Source organism: Poecilia latipinna, unplaced genomic scaffold, assembly GCF_001443285.1.
Source record: "Poecilia latipinna isolate Pla-1442-1.1 unplaced genomic scaffold, P_latipinna-1.0 Scaffold94, whole genome shotgun sequence".
Classification (NCBI taxonomy): Eukaryota; Metazoa; Chordata; class Actinopteri; order Cyprinodontiformes; family Poeciliidae; genus Poecilia; species Poecilia latipinna.
This window is the reverse complement of record NW_015112710.1, coordinates 428,567-443,270: the sequence shown is the minus strand read 5'-3', so window position 1 is coordinate 443,270 and position 14,704 is coordinate 428,567. Positions and strand designations below refer to the sequence as shown.

The following is a 14,704-nucleotide window of genomic DNA, read 5'->3' as shown; positions in this document are numbered from 1 at the left end:
CTCTTCATTCGTAAGGCTATCTACTGTTAGCAATAAAATACAGTAATAATGAATTTCTGCATATGCCTTTAAATATTGGAGCAACACTTTCACTAACCGAAGTATGATAAGACACTTAATGAGATACAAAATACAAATAAACACTATTACTGTAGCAATCTCTAAGCTTAGATGCATAGTGGCCATATTGAATTTCCAGATTCATGTTTATGAAAACTGTGCCACTCGTATTTTCTGTAGTTTGTTGCTATTGGAATTTGAGAAATGCGATATTGAGTACAAATTAAGCACATTTACACAGGGCCTTTCATCCAAACGTACTAGAAGTACAGAATATTTATTTTTTGATGATGATTTGACGTTATTTGTTGATAAAAGTTGTTTCAGAGTGACCAAACTATTTTTTCAATTTATGCATTTCATCATTTTGTTATCGTTGTTGTTGTATACAAGCAGCCGTAGTTGCTTTAGTTGAATTATCGTATCGTTCAACTAAAGTACCTAAGTTTATATTCACATAAAGTGCCAATCTAAAACCTTAAAAGTTAATTTTACACTTCGTAATCCATATTTCCCAGCCATATTCGCTACTCAAATGCAACGTGACAAAATCCGGCCTGTGATTGGACCAACTCTCCGTCGCTCACTCTGGAGAGACGGCAGCTTTAAGAGGCGAGTCACAGCTGCAACCAGCCAATCGCGGCGCAGCTCTATTATGACACAGCGGTATTCCGCGAAATTGTTTCTTGGAGTTGAGAGAACCGTCTGTTGCTCACTGTAAAATAGGACAAGTGGACGCCGGAGTGCAAGCACAGAGAACGGAGGAACATACGTCTCAAAAGCACAATAGCTTAAAGGAGGGAAAAAAAGAGCACGACGGAAGAAGAAGAAAAGGAAAGGAGCACAACTGTTATCTCTCTTGAGGCGGCGTTCATTTGTCCGCCCAGCATCCTACAGAAGGAAACGTTCCGTCTTTTCGGGACAGGGACTGTGAGGTCGGCACGTGTGGATCATTAGCCACGTTTCCAAGGAGGACTGCGGTCTAACTACGGTTCTTCTCTCCCTTTTCGGATTGTTTATCAGACTCTATAGAAACTCTGCACAGACTGTCTCCACTCCACCCAGATCTGCTCCAGCGATGTCGGAGGTTGAGGTCTCTGTGGACTGCGTCCCCACTTGTCCTCTGGAGAGGACAGAGGACGTATTTAAAGACAGCCAAGAAAACGGCACTTTACTGATGGTGGCGATGATTTTATTGGACTTAAAGAAATGCGGTCCAGACACTATCGGCGCAGGGGACAGCAGATGTCTCGGCGGGGCCATCGAAGCGGGAAGGCAGGAGAAAGAGAAAGAGGAGCGGGGGAGCAGCCGGGTGTCTCCGGTTCTCAACGCGTCCCGGAACAAGGCACCGGGGAGAACGGAGACCCCGGAGAAGAAGCACGGCTGCCCCTTTGCCGGCTGTGGGAAAATGTACGGGAAGTCGTCCCACCTCAAAGCCCACCTCAGGGTCCACACCGGTGAGTGCGGGCTCAGCCGGTTGACACGCCTACAAAAAGTCACCGGCTCGGTTCTGTCGACGGCAGCAAACCCGCGCTGCGTCACTTGTAGCCGACTATAATTAGCCTTCCTTCATTATTATTTCAGGCGGATTACGGTAGTGCTACTCATTCCAAAGTCACAGTTTATATATTTTTTTATTATTATTATATGCTGGACAAACAGTCGTATCTTTGTTTGACTTGTGAAGTGTACGCGCAGAGCACATGTCCCCGCTAGAGAGAACACGTTAAAGGACAGGTGGTCCAGTGGGCTCGGCTGCTGCGGGAGTGACTGGCCAGGTCATATCATGTCTGCCACTGGCTGAGCAGGCAGAAAAAGAGGCGTGTGTTAGATAAAAATGTGTCTTAATGCGTTGTTGACACGCAGCAGCAGGACGTGGGTTCCTGTGGGAACATCGCGTTCTTCCCGTGCGTGACATGTTGTTGGGGTGTAATAAATCATAATGAGCGCTAATTAACTCTAGTCACGATTTATTTGGAGACGAATTTAATCCGCAGCTATTACTTCGGTCAACATATTGTCTTATGACCCGCTACAAACGTACGGGTCAAACCGTCCCCGTCGTTACTGTATGTTCTTGTACGGAGGTAACCCACCCTGCGCCACCGCTTCCTCATACGTCACCCACCTCCACACCCCTCAGTCCAGTTGTAAACAAGAGCGGACATGTGGTTTCAGTGGCGCACGTGGAGTAGGTGGGGTGTGGCCATGTGTGTGTGTGTTTTTTTTTTTTATTCTCATCTTCATATACACACACTCTAAATCGAGCAAAAACATTTGGTTACTTATTCTAAAGGGGAAAAATAACACAACTATTTTTTATGCAGCCAGTTCGTTTTAAGCACACTTGTCCCTAAATTACCTTTGTGACGTAGCTCTCCTGAGATGACTTGTAAGATGTTCCCCCCCACCCTCTCACCTCCCCAAACATCTGTCCAATGTCTTCCAGGGTCGCATTGGGACCTAGATTCAGCGTTCAATGTGTAAAGGCAGGGTACATTATGTTCAGATTGTTAATCTTTTCCAGGGAAACGGAGACACATAAAAGAATTGACAATAAATGCACGCAGTTACTCGTAGGGAAAAAAAATAAGACCAACCAACCAACTTAACAGTCATGTTTTTGGACTGTGTCACAGTACAAGGAGAAAATCCAAAGGAGCACTGAAAGAACAAGCTCAATGCAGGACTTTCTTACTGCACTCTGTTCTGCTGCCTGTGTCTTAAGTAACAGATGTCAGTGAAATGACAGAACGTACAAGAAGAAACCAATCATTAAAACATTATTTTCAGCTTTATTTTTTTAATCAGCATAGATTAAATGGAAACACTGTGAAATGCCATGCAGCTCAGCAGACCAGCCACTATCTTAAACTTGAAGAACTGTAAATATCCGTCATCTTTTATTGGTGATATATGTACTGTGATTGGCTGACATTTTATGAGGCATTAACAAAAAAAGAAAAAAAGAAAAAACACTATAAACTTGTTAATTTGTATGATGAACAATTAATAAAAAAATAAGTGATTATGTGTGTGTGTTTCCAGGGGAGCGTCCCTTCAAATGCACCTGGCCAGACTGCGGCAAGAAGTTCTCCAGATCAGACGAGCTTACACGCCACTACCGCACGCACACGGGCGAGAAGCGCTTCAACTGTCCGCTGTGTGAAAAGTGCTTCATGAGGAGCGACCACCTGACCAAACACGCCCGGCGACACGCGGGCTTCCATCCCAGCATGCTGCAGGGCTCCAGCATCGCCAAGAGACGGCGCTGTTCCACCTCCATGTCCTCCTCCGACTCTGGGGACCAAAGCCCTGCAGGAATCTGAAACACCTACTGTCCATGATTGATATATATATATATATATATATATATATATATATAGAGAGAATGAGAATGGTGTTTATTAGAAGGTAACATACCCTGCTGTACCTCCACGTGAATCTCAGTCAGCCAGACAAATATTCAGGGACTTTCCTTTCACACGTGCAACAGCAAGCTGATTATCATTTAACTAGAGTTCACTGACTCATTCCCTGAGGTAATTTATATTTATTAAGGGTTGTTCAGGGTCTGGCAGAGATGACTAGCTATTCTTTTCTTCTTTTTGCCTAGGTTCATTTATGGCTTTTCTGGAAGAATGTCAAATCAAAGTAAAGTTCATTTGCATAAGCAGTGTTGCTCTTAGAAACTCGCGCTCCATTTAAAGGTGCAGCCAAACATCGGCCACGGCATCTTACGGTGGATCGAATCCGAGTTCTGAAGTTTTAGAAATATTCCTATCGTCCAGTGTGAAGGATGACACAATTTCTTTTACAGTTACTTTTCCGTCAAACACAATGTGAATGCACTCTACAACAGTATTACCATGTAAATAAATTAAACAGACAGGACATAGATTCAGATTAGTGTAGCTTATGAGAGTGTAATAAGAAAAGTTATAATATAGAGACGCAGAGCTTAGCTATTTAATTTCATATACGTTTGGCTACAGACCTCAGCTGTGCTTCGAGCTGCTAAAACTGAAATGTTTTTTATGCAACAATGAACTTGCAAATACATGCACGGAAAATAAAATATCTAAATACAGTTACAATACTTCACCAATCTCATGCGGTGGGAGGGGGATCCGACTTCAACATTTGTGTTTCATTCAGACTTGAATCTTGTTAGAGGTGCAGAAGAACATAACAGGGTAAAACCTTTTGTTAGCTGAAGTCATTGCAAAATAAAAAAAAAAAAAGTTGCTCGTTTTCATTTTCCAGGTTTGTATTCAGTGGAAGTGCGTGCCTTTGTAGCAGAGGAGAATGTCGACGTTATAATCTCTGGGAAGGTTGGGGGGGATGACCCCTTGAATGGACTCGTTTCATATTCTTCATGTTGCATTTTTCTCAGAAACACTTTACTGATCAACAGATCAGTGACTGTCTCCAATACCAACTGTGCCAGTGGCTGTACATTGAAAACTTTACATTATTTTGTGTGTAAGCTGTGTTTTGTAAGTGAATCATGTCATATTTTGGTCTTGCCTGAATATCATACCCTCCTCCTGCCCCCGTGTGGTGAGATGGAAGCACAACATTTTCCAAAATCCTCAAAAATATCAGTTTTTTTCTTTTATCGTTATTGTTTGTCGTAGCACTTTGAGGACTGCCTCCATTACTACTTTTTTGAGAGCGATTGTATTCCATCATGTAGCATGTGTTTCTTTTTGCTTGTCTGGTTATCTTTTATAATATTACTATTAACAAAGTGAGAGGTCTTATTAAATCACTACTTTCCTTAGCTTAATTTTTGTATTTGTTCCCACACATTACATATGTTTGCCGAGTGAATTCCTGTTTTCTTTTGTCTGTGACTGTGATTAGATGCTGGTGCCTTTCTGGTGGAAAACCCGTTTTTTTCTGATGCTACTGTAATCAGGAACTGTCCGTCCAAACCTCATGCTATTGCAATACACACCACTGTGTATTTAATCCTCAACTTTATCATTAAAATAGCTTTTTATTTCCTTTTAAATATTTACCTGTCACTCATTTTTTGTCTTATCGCACACATATTTACAGGCACGAGTTCAGAGAGCCAGTCAAACTGTAACTCTGAGCACACGGTTTTCCATTTGCTTTTTGTTTATTAATCACCTTCATACACTGCACATGACAATAACATTGGTAAATACTGTAATGGAACTGTTTACAATACATAAAAGTCATTTAAAAAAGAGGAAACTCAAAGAAAAGATCTACATGTTAAAAAAAATCTTCCTTCCTCAAATAAACCAAAGATAATGGCAATAAATATACACACAGCTTTTTAAACTTCTCTGTCCTTAAGGCATAATCTAATTGCATTAAACAACTGAATCAGAGAAGGGAGTGGGTTGTAAATGGTGGGATTCTGCTCCAAGTCAGTGACGTCCTTGACGATGGGATAACAAAATGGTTTCTAAACTACAAGTCAAAGGAAGGTTTGGAGTTGTTTCGCCTAATGTTCTGGTCATGCATGTGTGAGAGAACAGGGAGCGTCCTTTTAAACCGGACCTGTGTTTTCCTTAAGGATTAGCAGCGTCTAGCATTTGTCACACTCTGTGACAAGGGTGATAAATGAGAAGCACTAACGCAACAAACCGAGAACGGAAAAAATCTATCTGGACTTTTGTTCCTTTGGCCTTCATAGCATACCTTGCAAAAGTATTTATGCTCAATTTTTACTCTTTTTTTATGTCAACTTATAGCCACAAACATCAACATATATTACTTGATTTTAATGTGGTAGATCAACACAAAGTATTATATTTTTGTGAAATGGAAGGAAAATAAAACATATTTCTTAAAATAGAGGTGTGCATTTGAATAAAAACCGGTGCAAATAGTATATGGTTTCCACCTGTGTGCATCGTACCGCTCTGTGAAAACTTCAATGGTTTGCTAAAATCACATTAGTGTCATTAGTATCTTGAAAATAAAGGAACGTACCGGGAACGGTTAGGGATCAATTTGTGGAGAAGTTTACAGCAGGATTTGGTGAGAAAATAAGTTTTTTGCCATTTACCGTCTGTAGACCTAAGCTGACAGACTAGACAACGACAACTTTATTTAAAGGGACAGGCATAAAGTCCCTTGGTACATCAAGAGGAGCTGCAAGGATCCACAACTCAAATTTCAGAATCAGTAGATAGGACAGCTGCGAGACATAAAGTAAAAGATTTGCTGCTGTAACTGTAAGAATATTACTGCATGCATACCACATTCTTCATATTATTTGTCAGAAATTATGAAAACCATGTGTCCTTTTCCTTCTCCTTCACAATTATGATCTACTTTGTGTTGGTGCTTTACATTAAATTCCAATAAAGCACAGTTACGTCTGACAGCAAAATGTGCTCAAGCCCAAGAGGTGTAAATAATCTTGCAAGGCACAGTAGAAATCAGAGCAATAAACGAAAACGGATCGTTTCAGGTGCGTCACGTTCACTTGTGGTGCAGGAAAGAGTGATATGAACCCATAAAATCTCAAATAAAAAGTGCAAAGTGAAAGAAATTCAAAAATCAAGCTTGTGCCACAACAGCAGCAGGTGACCGCACAACAGAAAATTAAATAGGCAAAAGCTACGTGCTTTTATATATTCCTCCATACTTTGCACTCTGGTGGCCTTCATGCAGTTTGTACTACAGCCGTTCATGTTTACACATTCATCCATCAACTCTGTGGTTTAACATTTCACTCCAGCGTCGCAGAAAATGCAGAAATGTCGCAGTGTTTAAAGTGTTCAAAGATCTGACCTGTGCTACATAGCAACCTTGTACGGTAAATGGATACAGTACCAGGGGGATTCAATATTTCTCGTTACTGGGTACAGGCTCGTTGATCTCATAGTTAATACATTAAAACAAAAGGAGAAAAAAATATATTAAAACAAGGCAAACCAGAGCAGAAGAGTTGAGTCAGCAGTTATGATCATGTTTGTTACCAGTCAGGGAAATGGAAACCACTTCACAGCAGCAGCTGACCTTTTCATGTCTGTAAACTAATATCAGGGTCCAGTTACGTCCGCCAGGGGGAGGCGGCTCTTAAACAGAAGTGCGTCTCCAGCCATAGGAGGAATCCACCACTTTACTGCTTTTACCATTACTTTCCTCTATGTTCAAGGTTTTGTACCAAAGTTTTTATTTGTTAGTGTGATTATTTACCTAATCATCATAGCACTTTACTGTCATGACAATATTCTATAAATGCCTCACATTTTGCCACTCTGGTGGCGAAGTAAACTCACAGCAGATGAAGACAGCGGGTTTAAGTTTGTGAGGGATAAGGGGGCCAGCGGTTTTGATGGGCTTAGTGGTGGGGGTTACTGGATTTGGCAGGTCGTGGAGGAGGTCGCCTGGCAACACATGCAGGTCGGGTTGACTGATTTGGGCGGGATCAGATCCAGGTCCTCGTCGTCTGGGATCTCGTCGAGGCGGTAGCCGTCTTTCAGCAGCTGGATGTTCAGATCCTGATTGATTTGCTGAGAAGAGAGAGGAGCAGACGAGTCAGGAGAGAACTGGACCCCTTCAGAGACAAAGAGGAGTGTTGTTGTTTTTACCGTACACAAAAATGTTTCTAAAAAGAAGAAAATTACATAAGTTAAGCTGTATGCACTGCAAATATACATATATATTTTATATTATAACCTTTTTGTTGTTAAAACCTGAGATTGTGTCTAGATGTTGTTTTAGATCCTTTACAAAGAGGTCATAAACAAAACATTTTCAAAATAAAATGTGGGGAATCAAGTTTTATGTTAATTGAGATCAGAGCAAGTACAAGTACAGAAAAGATAATCACATGTCTCTGGATAATGTTTACAAAAAGAACAGGAGATTTTGATATCAGGTTTATATTTAAAAAAAATGTTTGGTTGAATACACAACAATAAAAAAAATCAACTTGTTTGACTTCATTAATGAAAAAGAATTTCTGGAGAAATTTTGGGCATATTTTTTTTTTTTTTTACCCAATTTGGATTATGTACAAATGCGTTCCAATATTATACATAGGATGTAGATGAAACCAAATTTTCTTGATATACAGATCAAAAATAGCTAATATAATGGAGATCTGGTTAAGGCACAAATGTGTATTTCCTCATTTTTAAAACAATTTTTTGTTGAGTGACTGAACAACTTTAAGACTGAGATTGTATCATTAAAGAACGGCTTCTGAAAGCTTTATACAATGGGTGACAAGGGAGCTAATGATTAGTAATAATCTGTAAAACAAAAAGGTCTTTTAAACCTTTTCACCACAACACAAACATTAAAATAGGCAACTAATTGCTACGTTTCATCAGAGAGATGGTTAAACTCTTTCTACTTTGGCTCCTTTCACTTTTTAGACATTAGTAAAACAAACAAACAAAAAAAATCCAAGCATGTCTTTGCATCCGAGTCTTCTTAAATTTTGCCAAAATGTAAACTGATCAGAGTGAGGACAATGTCAGACCGGTTGCAAAATCTGGTTGTCATGCTGATCATAATTACAGTTAATCCAAGAATAAATAAACATTTCAGCAGGGTCTAATCTGGATCTCATTTCTACACAGATTTAGTCAAACTTTCAGCACAACGCTCTGAAAGTTTGACTAAGAAAGATTTGCTAACATGAGGTTGTTTGAAAGACGACTTTAAACCCCCACAGCACGTCCACCGTGAAAAACAATATATTCTGTAAAACCCTTTATGAAGAAGAGAAACACTCTGACTGATCTGCTGACTACTGAAGCTAGAACAATGTTGAAAAGCTAAGACTGTCTGTTCTTATGAATTAGCCTAGTAACATGTAAAAGTGGTAACCATGGCGCTCTCACAGATGGCTGCAGGCTTCGCTGCTTGGATCTTTGTCTTGATCACGACAACTAATGCCCTGGTGTGATTCTTCGTGTTCATAAGGTATCCTTGTTTCCATGAAAGCTGGAAGCAAAATGTTTCGCAAAGAAACATCCGTGTGCTTCGATAAAGAGTTCCAGTGAGAAATATCACTTATTATTAGGCGTGAATCTCTGACTTAGAATTTTAATGGTACATTTCAACTCTTTATTTTTAAAATGATACTAAAGCAAACATAAGTGATTTTTATTAAAAACAAACACATATATGTGCATATAAATGACTAAGATTTGGTCAAACTGGTTCAACCTGAACCTCTCAGGCGTTCATTTTGGCATGGCTATTCCATATGCTTAATATTTGCATGTTTTATCTATTCCATAGCTGCTTTTGGAAAACCCAGTCCTTTGCAAGTTTCAACCATCGTCAGATGGTTGAAACTTGCAAAGGACTGGGTTTTATTTCATCTGACATCCATCAGATGAAATAAAAGTAGTTAAAAGCAGCTCAGGAACCATCGAGGCTCAAGCAAACCGTGAACTGGAAATTGCTGGGTTTCGTCTAAATGAGGCCAATTTTACATTAGTATGAACTAAAAAGGTGTTGGTCAGAAAAGCTCCTGCTTAGACATCAACATCTGCAATCTTAGCTAAAGTTTGCCCTGCTGCATAGAAAGTCAAGAGCTTTCTGAAAAAAAAAAAAAAAAGATTATGAGATGAAACAAAAGTTTGGCCACAGGGACAAGCATACACAAACAAACCACTAAAGGCACAAAATTGATTTGACTTTGATCAGTGTATGCAAGCTTCTCCCAGATCTTTATTATCACTCATACTCTGAGAGTTACAATAGAAACCGAGTACCAGCAAATGAACTGGGTTACAATGTTTGTACGCCTCATCTTTTATTCACACAGCGACAAGTCATTGTAAATACATCAGCACCCAGACAGAAAACTGCTGTAAAGGGATCGCATTTAGGATTCCTCTGAGAAACGAACATGTTCTCCCTGTAATGCAAGCTGCACGTTCCTTTAAAAACAAAATGTGCAGAAGCTGAGGAAAAAAAGCATTTTTATTGCATTTACATATTGCTTTATGCTTCAAACATTTTATTTGTGCAGGCGCACCTGCAGTTTAATCATGCGCTTGCAGTGCGAGAGGACGCCTACATAATTAGCATGGATTTGCAGGATGGGCTTAAATAAGCTTGTCTAAAGACTGGCTTATAAAGGCATCATGCTCTCCTTCCTGGCATCCGTGAAGAATCGAGGCAAAGGAACGAGGGATGGAAGGGACTTAAATAGTAAATAGGAGGAAAGGAAGTGGAGTCAGAAAGGAAGTCAACTCACCTCTGCAGAAGAATATCCAGACGACGAGTATCTAGACATGTCGAAATCATCGTCACTGCAGCGCAGAGATACGTGTTAGCGGTTCTTTTCCTGGATCCTCAGAAGTGTGCATACAAAAACGAGGCATGTTTATGTCACCTTACCTGTCGGTATCTAAGGCCACCAGGGGCTTTTCGTCTGGGCTCTGGTCTAAAGATGAATAACCTTTATTGGGTACTACCAACCTGCAGTGGAGTGAAAAAAGGGGGCAGTAAGAACATGACAAGCAGAGTTGATGAGAGAGTCTTAAAGACTGGCCCAGAGGCTCAGCTCCAGCTGTACTACAGGAAGAAGTCTGCTTACTGACTCCAACATTACAAACCCCAAATCAATATAGCTATTTCTGAAGACATATGGACTGAGAGAAGTAAAGCGAGCTTTGATTACTCAGACATGGTTGGAGTGATCTAGACAGGAGTGTTTTTACTGATTTCGTCCACAAACCTTTAACCGCAGCGCTAATTTCTTACCGTGTTCTGGCCATGACGTTGTTCTTCTTGGGCTGCTGGTTAACCGGACTACCTACAGTGTTGTTGTTCTTTAACGAGCCCTTCCTGGCCAGGTCTCTTTGTTTGTCTGCATACGAGATAGGACCAGATTAATAAGAACACAACATTACGGCTGACCTTCCCTCCGTCCAGGACTTGTTCGGGTCTGAAGGCAGGAAGGAGGAAGGCTGCTAAAATGTTTATTACACTTTATTACACAAAAAAGTTGACTGTTTGGAAATCATCAGCAGTCAGAAGGTGCAAACTGAAGATACAAAACAACTGACAGTTATTTGTTAATCAAGGGATGTCACATTAATGACATGTTGACCACCTAACTCTCGGCTGCCAATGGAAGCAGAAAGTTCAGCTAATTAACCAATTAGTCAGCAGCTCGTTAGAGTTCAAGTGTTTGAACTGACATAAGTCACAACGCTACCAAGTGCAGTCTGCACCCGTGTTGGTCTTTCTGTTGTTCTGGGAATGTAGGCAAAAATTCACTGTGAGAGCTGTAGCCCACTATTAATCATGTTTTCCTTTGAGATTATCGCTCCTCTTGCTCCAGTTTAATAAACCAAAAATTAATACAATGTACATGTTTTCTTCAAAAGCAAACCAAGAGGCGTTTCTTAGTTTTTGCTCAAGTCTTTTGAACCAAATTTAATATTTAACAAAATTGTGCTAAATAGCATAGTTATGTGTGTATTAATCAGAATGTTACATAAGCTGATACTCTTATGAAACTTTTACACATTTTTATTTTAAATAGTTTTGGGAATGTAGTGATACAATGAGATGGTGGTATATATCTTATTTAAATGCTAATCTAATTACAGGAAATATTTACCATTTGAAACCAAAGCTTGACACCAAATATCCTTCTCGTTGTCTAGGCCAGCAGCAAAATAACACACACAAGATTTAGTAATCATGTGTTTCTTTCAGTTAAATGAAATCTTTTTTTTTTTTTTTTACACTTGGTTTTAAGTTTCTTAGTGAATGAGAAAAATTACCCTTTAGCTTCATACGCAACAAGGTCAGTTTATGCTATATTTATATTACGACTACCTCACCTGTATGTCAAAGTTTTGCAGAGGTTCTGCTAATGAACCACCATTTGATTCAGGTGTGTTGAACCAGGGATAGAGCTAAACCATGCAGGACATTGTTCTTTGTACCACTAATTGTACTCCCTAATTTGATACCTCCGATTTTTGCTCTTGTGTCTTTGTTCACCGTTCAGATTTCACGTTGGATTTTGTTGCTGTTGGTCTTCCATCACTTTTTTTTTCTTCCTGACAAGCTTTTAAAAAAACATTCTGCCCACCGTTCTCCTGGATTTAGTCACTTGACAGATAATGACACTGCTGCTGTTCACCACTGGACTCTGTCCAGGGTGCTGAAACTATGTTAATTATTTTTGTCATTTTTTTATTTTTTTTTTATTTTATTTTGGTAAATCAGCTGAGCTACTGCTTGGATGAAGGGAACTCACAGCTGACATTTTGTAATGTTTTAAAAACCAAATGATTACACAAATACTTGACATAATAATCCATACTGGTAACATTCAGTCACTTCATTCCTAAATGATTAACAATGAAATTAAAAACTTCAAATCTTTTAATCATGTTTATTGTCCATTTTTCACATATTTGCTGACTCCTACATATTTCTTACCTATTTTCATCTGGAGGGGTGAGGGCTTATAGTTGATAGTAACAGCTTCTCCTTCTCTGGTGTCGGACTCTGCCTCTGAGGCAGTAGAAGAAGCCGGGTCCTGGATTGAAAAGAGAAAAAAAACCCCACCAGAGACAGAAAGATGAGCACAAATACATAATTCTGTTCCCAACATTAATTATTCATATCATTTTGTCCGCTATGAAAACAATATGCTAGGATACAGGGCGATTTTAAGTACTTTTTGATGATGTTAATTAAAAAAGGAAACACAATAGACTTTTAAAAAAAAAAAAAGAAAAAAGGATGATGCTGCAATTCCTTAAATATGTGCTGGTTTCTCTATGTCATGCATAAGGTTCATACTTTCAGTAAAACAAAGGTCTCAGTTGTAATAAAAACAAGCTGCCAAAACCAACTAGAAACATTATGAACAAGTTGATGGAATGCTTAAAATGCCATTGTGTTACGTGGCAAATCAAAATCTACATAGAGTGTATTCAGAGGGTCAACTCTGAACAATTCGAATTCTATTTGCCATTTAACAAACACAATTACTGACCAGCATGTTATGAAACTTCACCAGGGGCAACACGGCCTTGCAGCTGGGCAGCGGAGGCCGTCCTGCAGGCTGCAGGTTAATATTGTTGCTGTATCTTAACAAACTGATTGAACAGAGAAACCTTCTCCTATCATTAAACTATGCACTAAATAGATGTCAAACTAGTCTTGCAAATAATAAAACTATTACTACTAATAAAAATAACAATAATAATAATGATGATGATGATGGTGATGATAATAATAACTGAACATCTTAATATCAGATTTATTAATGTAAAAACACAAGATATGGGATAAAATAAATAAGCAAAAGAAACATTGCCATTGAATATTATGTATATAATAAAAGATGAAAAAAAAGTTCCTTTCTTTTGACCACTTGACAAAACTACAACAATTTAAAAAATTACAAGAAGCCCTATTCATGCCCCAGATATAAGAAATTTTATTATTATTATTATTATTATTATTATTATTATTATTATTATTATTATTTATTCAGTTCGAATAAAACATGTATTGTAGGGAGAGAACAGCCCCGATTCAGTATTCACATGGGACCCGGTGATTAATGGCAGACCGTGGACGCCTACAGAGAACAGATCAGATTGCCCAGAAGTCTCGTCTGGTCGGAGCTGGGCAGCGTAGGCCGCCCTGCGGGCTGCAGTATCCCGGGGCTCCGCTACAGGCCACAGAGCGCTCCGCTGTAGCGAACTACCCCGAATTACATCAAAAGGCGTGGGTTTGATTTGATGCAGGCAACAAACAATAGATCCCGATTTAATCTAGTCAAAGTGCAGCGAGGGGCGTCGAAGAGAGAGCAACCTGCTGCTGATGCAGGTGATGTAGCAGCAGCAGCAGCAGAGACTCAGGACGGGATGCTTGTTTACGCCAGACATGACGGATGCTGCGCAGGAGACCGGACGGTGCCTGCGTGACACAGAGGAACAAGGATTCCTCTTTCTGAACACGTCAGCCACATCAGTGTTCACAACTACCTTTTTTTTTTTTTTTTTAAATATATATCCATGAACCATAGTGCCTGTTAAAAACTTACAGAGGCTCAAACTACATCAGCATTAACTCCCGGTGTGTGATGGATTGGGTACAGGCCTCATTTGATACACATCCTCTAATCTCATTGTATGTTATTTAAAAACACGAACGTGACAGACGGCAGAGACATCATCTCTAGGCAACGTAAAGCAGACCCCAGGGACTCACCAGCGGCTGCATCTCGGACTGCATCTCTGCCTCCTGCACCGCGCTCGGTACCTGGAATCTGTCTATTTCCTCCATCATGTTGGCGATGTTCAGGGTTTTCTTTCCTTCTCCTTTAAACAATCCGATCGCTTCACCGCGTGATCACCAGGACGGCGTTCGGCCTCAGAACCGGATCAATCCCTGTGGTTCTCCGGTGCCTAGCTTCATCCCAGCAGACTCTGTGTCGATGGTGGTCTGACTAGTGTGGTGACGGCGACTCCACCACCCACTTCCGGGGAGGGGTATCCCAAGCTGCGGTGTGTGGACCCAAATCAGGTCTTATTTAGAAAATTACATGGTCTTCCGGAAAGAAAAAAAAGCAAAGAAAAAAAAAGGCTGGCTCAATTAAAAAAAGAACTGTAAAAATGTCCATAATCCACAGACCCAAAAC

At 39.9% G+C, this 14,704-nt stretch overlaps 2 protein-coding genes across 3 annotated transcripts; one reads left to right on the top strand and one right to left on the bottom strand.

Annotated features, from left to right (window-relative positions):
• Positions 1 to 674: 674 nt before the first annotated feature.
• Positions 675 to 4,150, top strand: klf9 (Kruppel like factor 9). Of its 2 annotated transcripts, XM_015024956.1 has the most exons (3): positions 675 to 995; positions 1,084 to 1,517; positions 3,109 to 4,150. In XM_015024956.1, exons 2-3 carry the CDS (start codon positions 1,139 to 1,141, stop codon positions 3,387 to 3,389), a joined length of 660 nt encoding a protein of 219 aa, XP_014880442.1. In that variant the 5' UTR covers positions 675 to 995; positions 1,084 to 1,138; the 3' UTR covers positions 3,390 to 4,150. The 2 variants fall into 2 exon arrangements, with proteins under 2 accessions (XP_014880442.1, XP_014880435.1); XM_015024949.1 differs by having other exon boundaries at positions 682 to 1,517; positions 3,109 to 4,133.
• Positions 4,151 to 4,286: 136 nt separating this feature from the next.
• Positions 4,287 to 14,555, bottom strand: fam219ab (family with sequence similarity 219 member Ab). The gene is made up of 6 exons (XM_015024967.1): positions 14,275 to 14,555; positions 12,487 to 12,586; positions 10,789 to 10,894; positions 10,423 to 10,503; positions 10,280 to 10,334; positions 4,287 to 7,568 (listed from the first exon to the last, which is right to left on the bottom strand). The coding sequence occupies exons 1-6, from the start codon at positions 14,350 to 14,352 to the stop codon at positions 7,410 to 7,412; spliced, it is 579 nt and encodes a 192-aa protein (XP_014880453.1). The 5' UTR covers positions 14,353 to 14,555; the 3' UTR covers positions 4,287 to 7,409.
• Between the last annotated feature and the right edge of the window lie 149 nt (positions 14,556 to 14,704).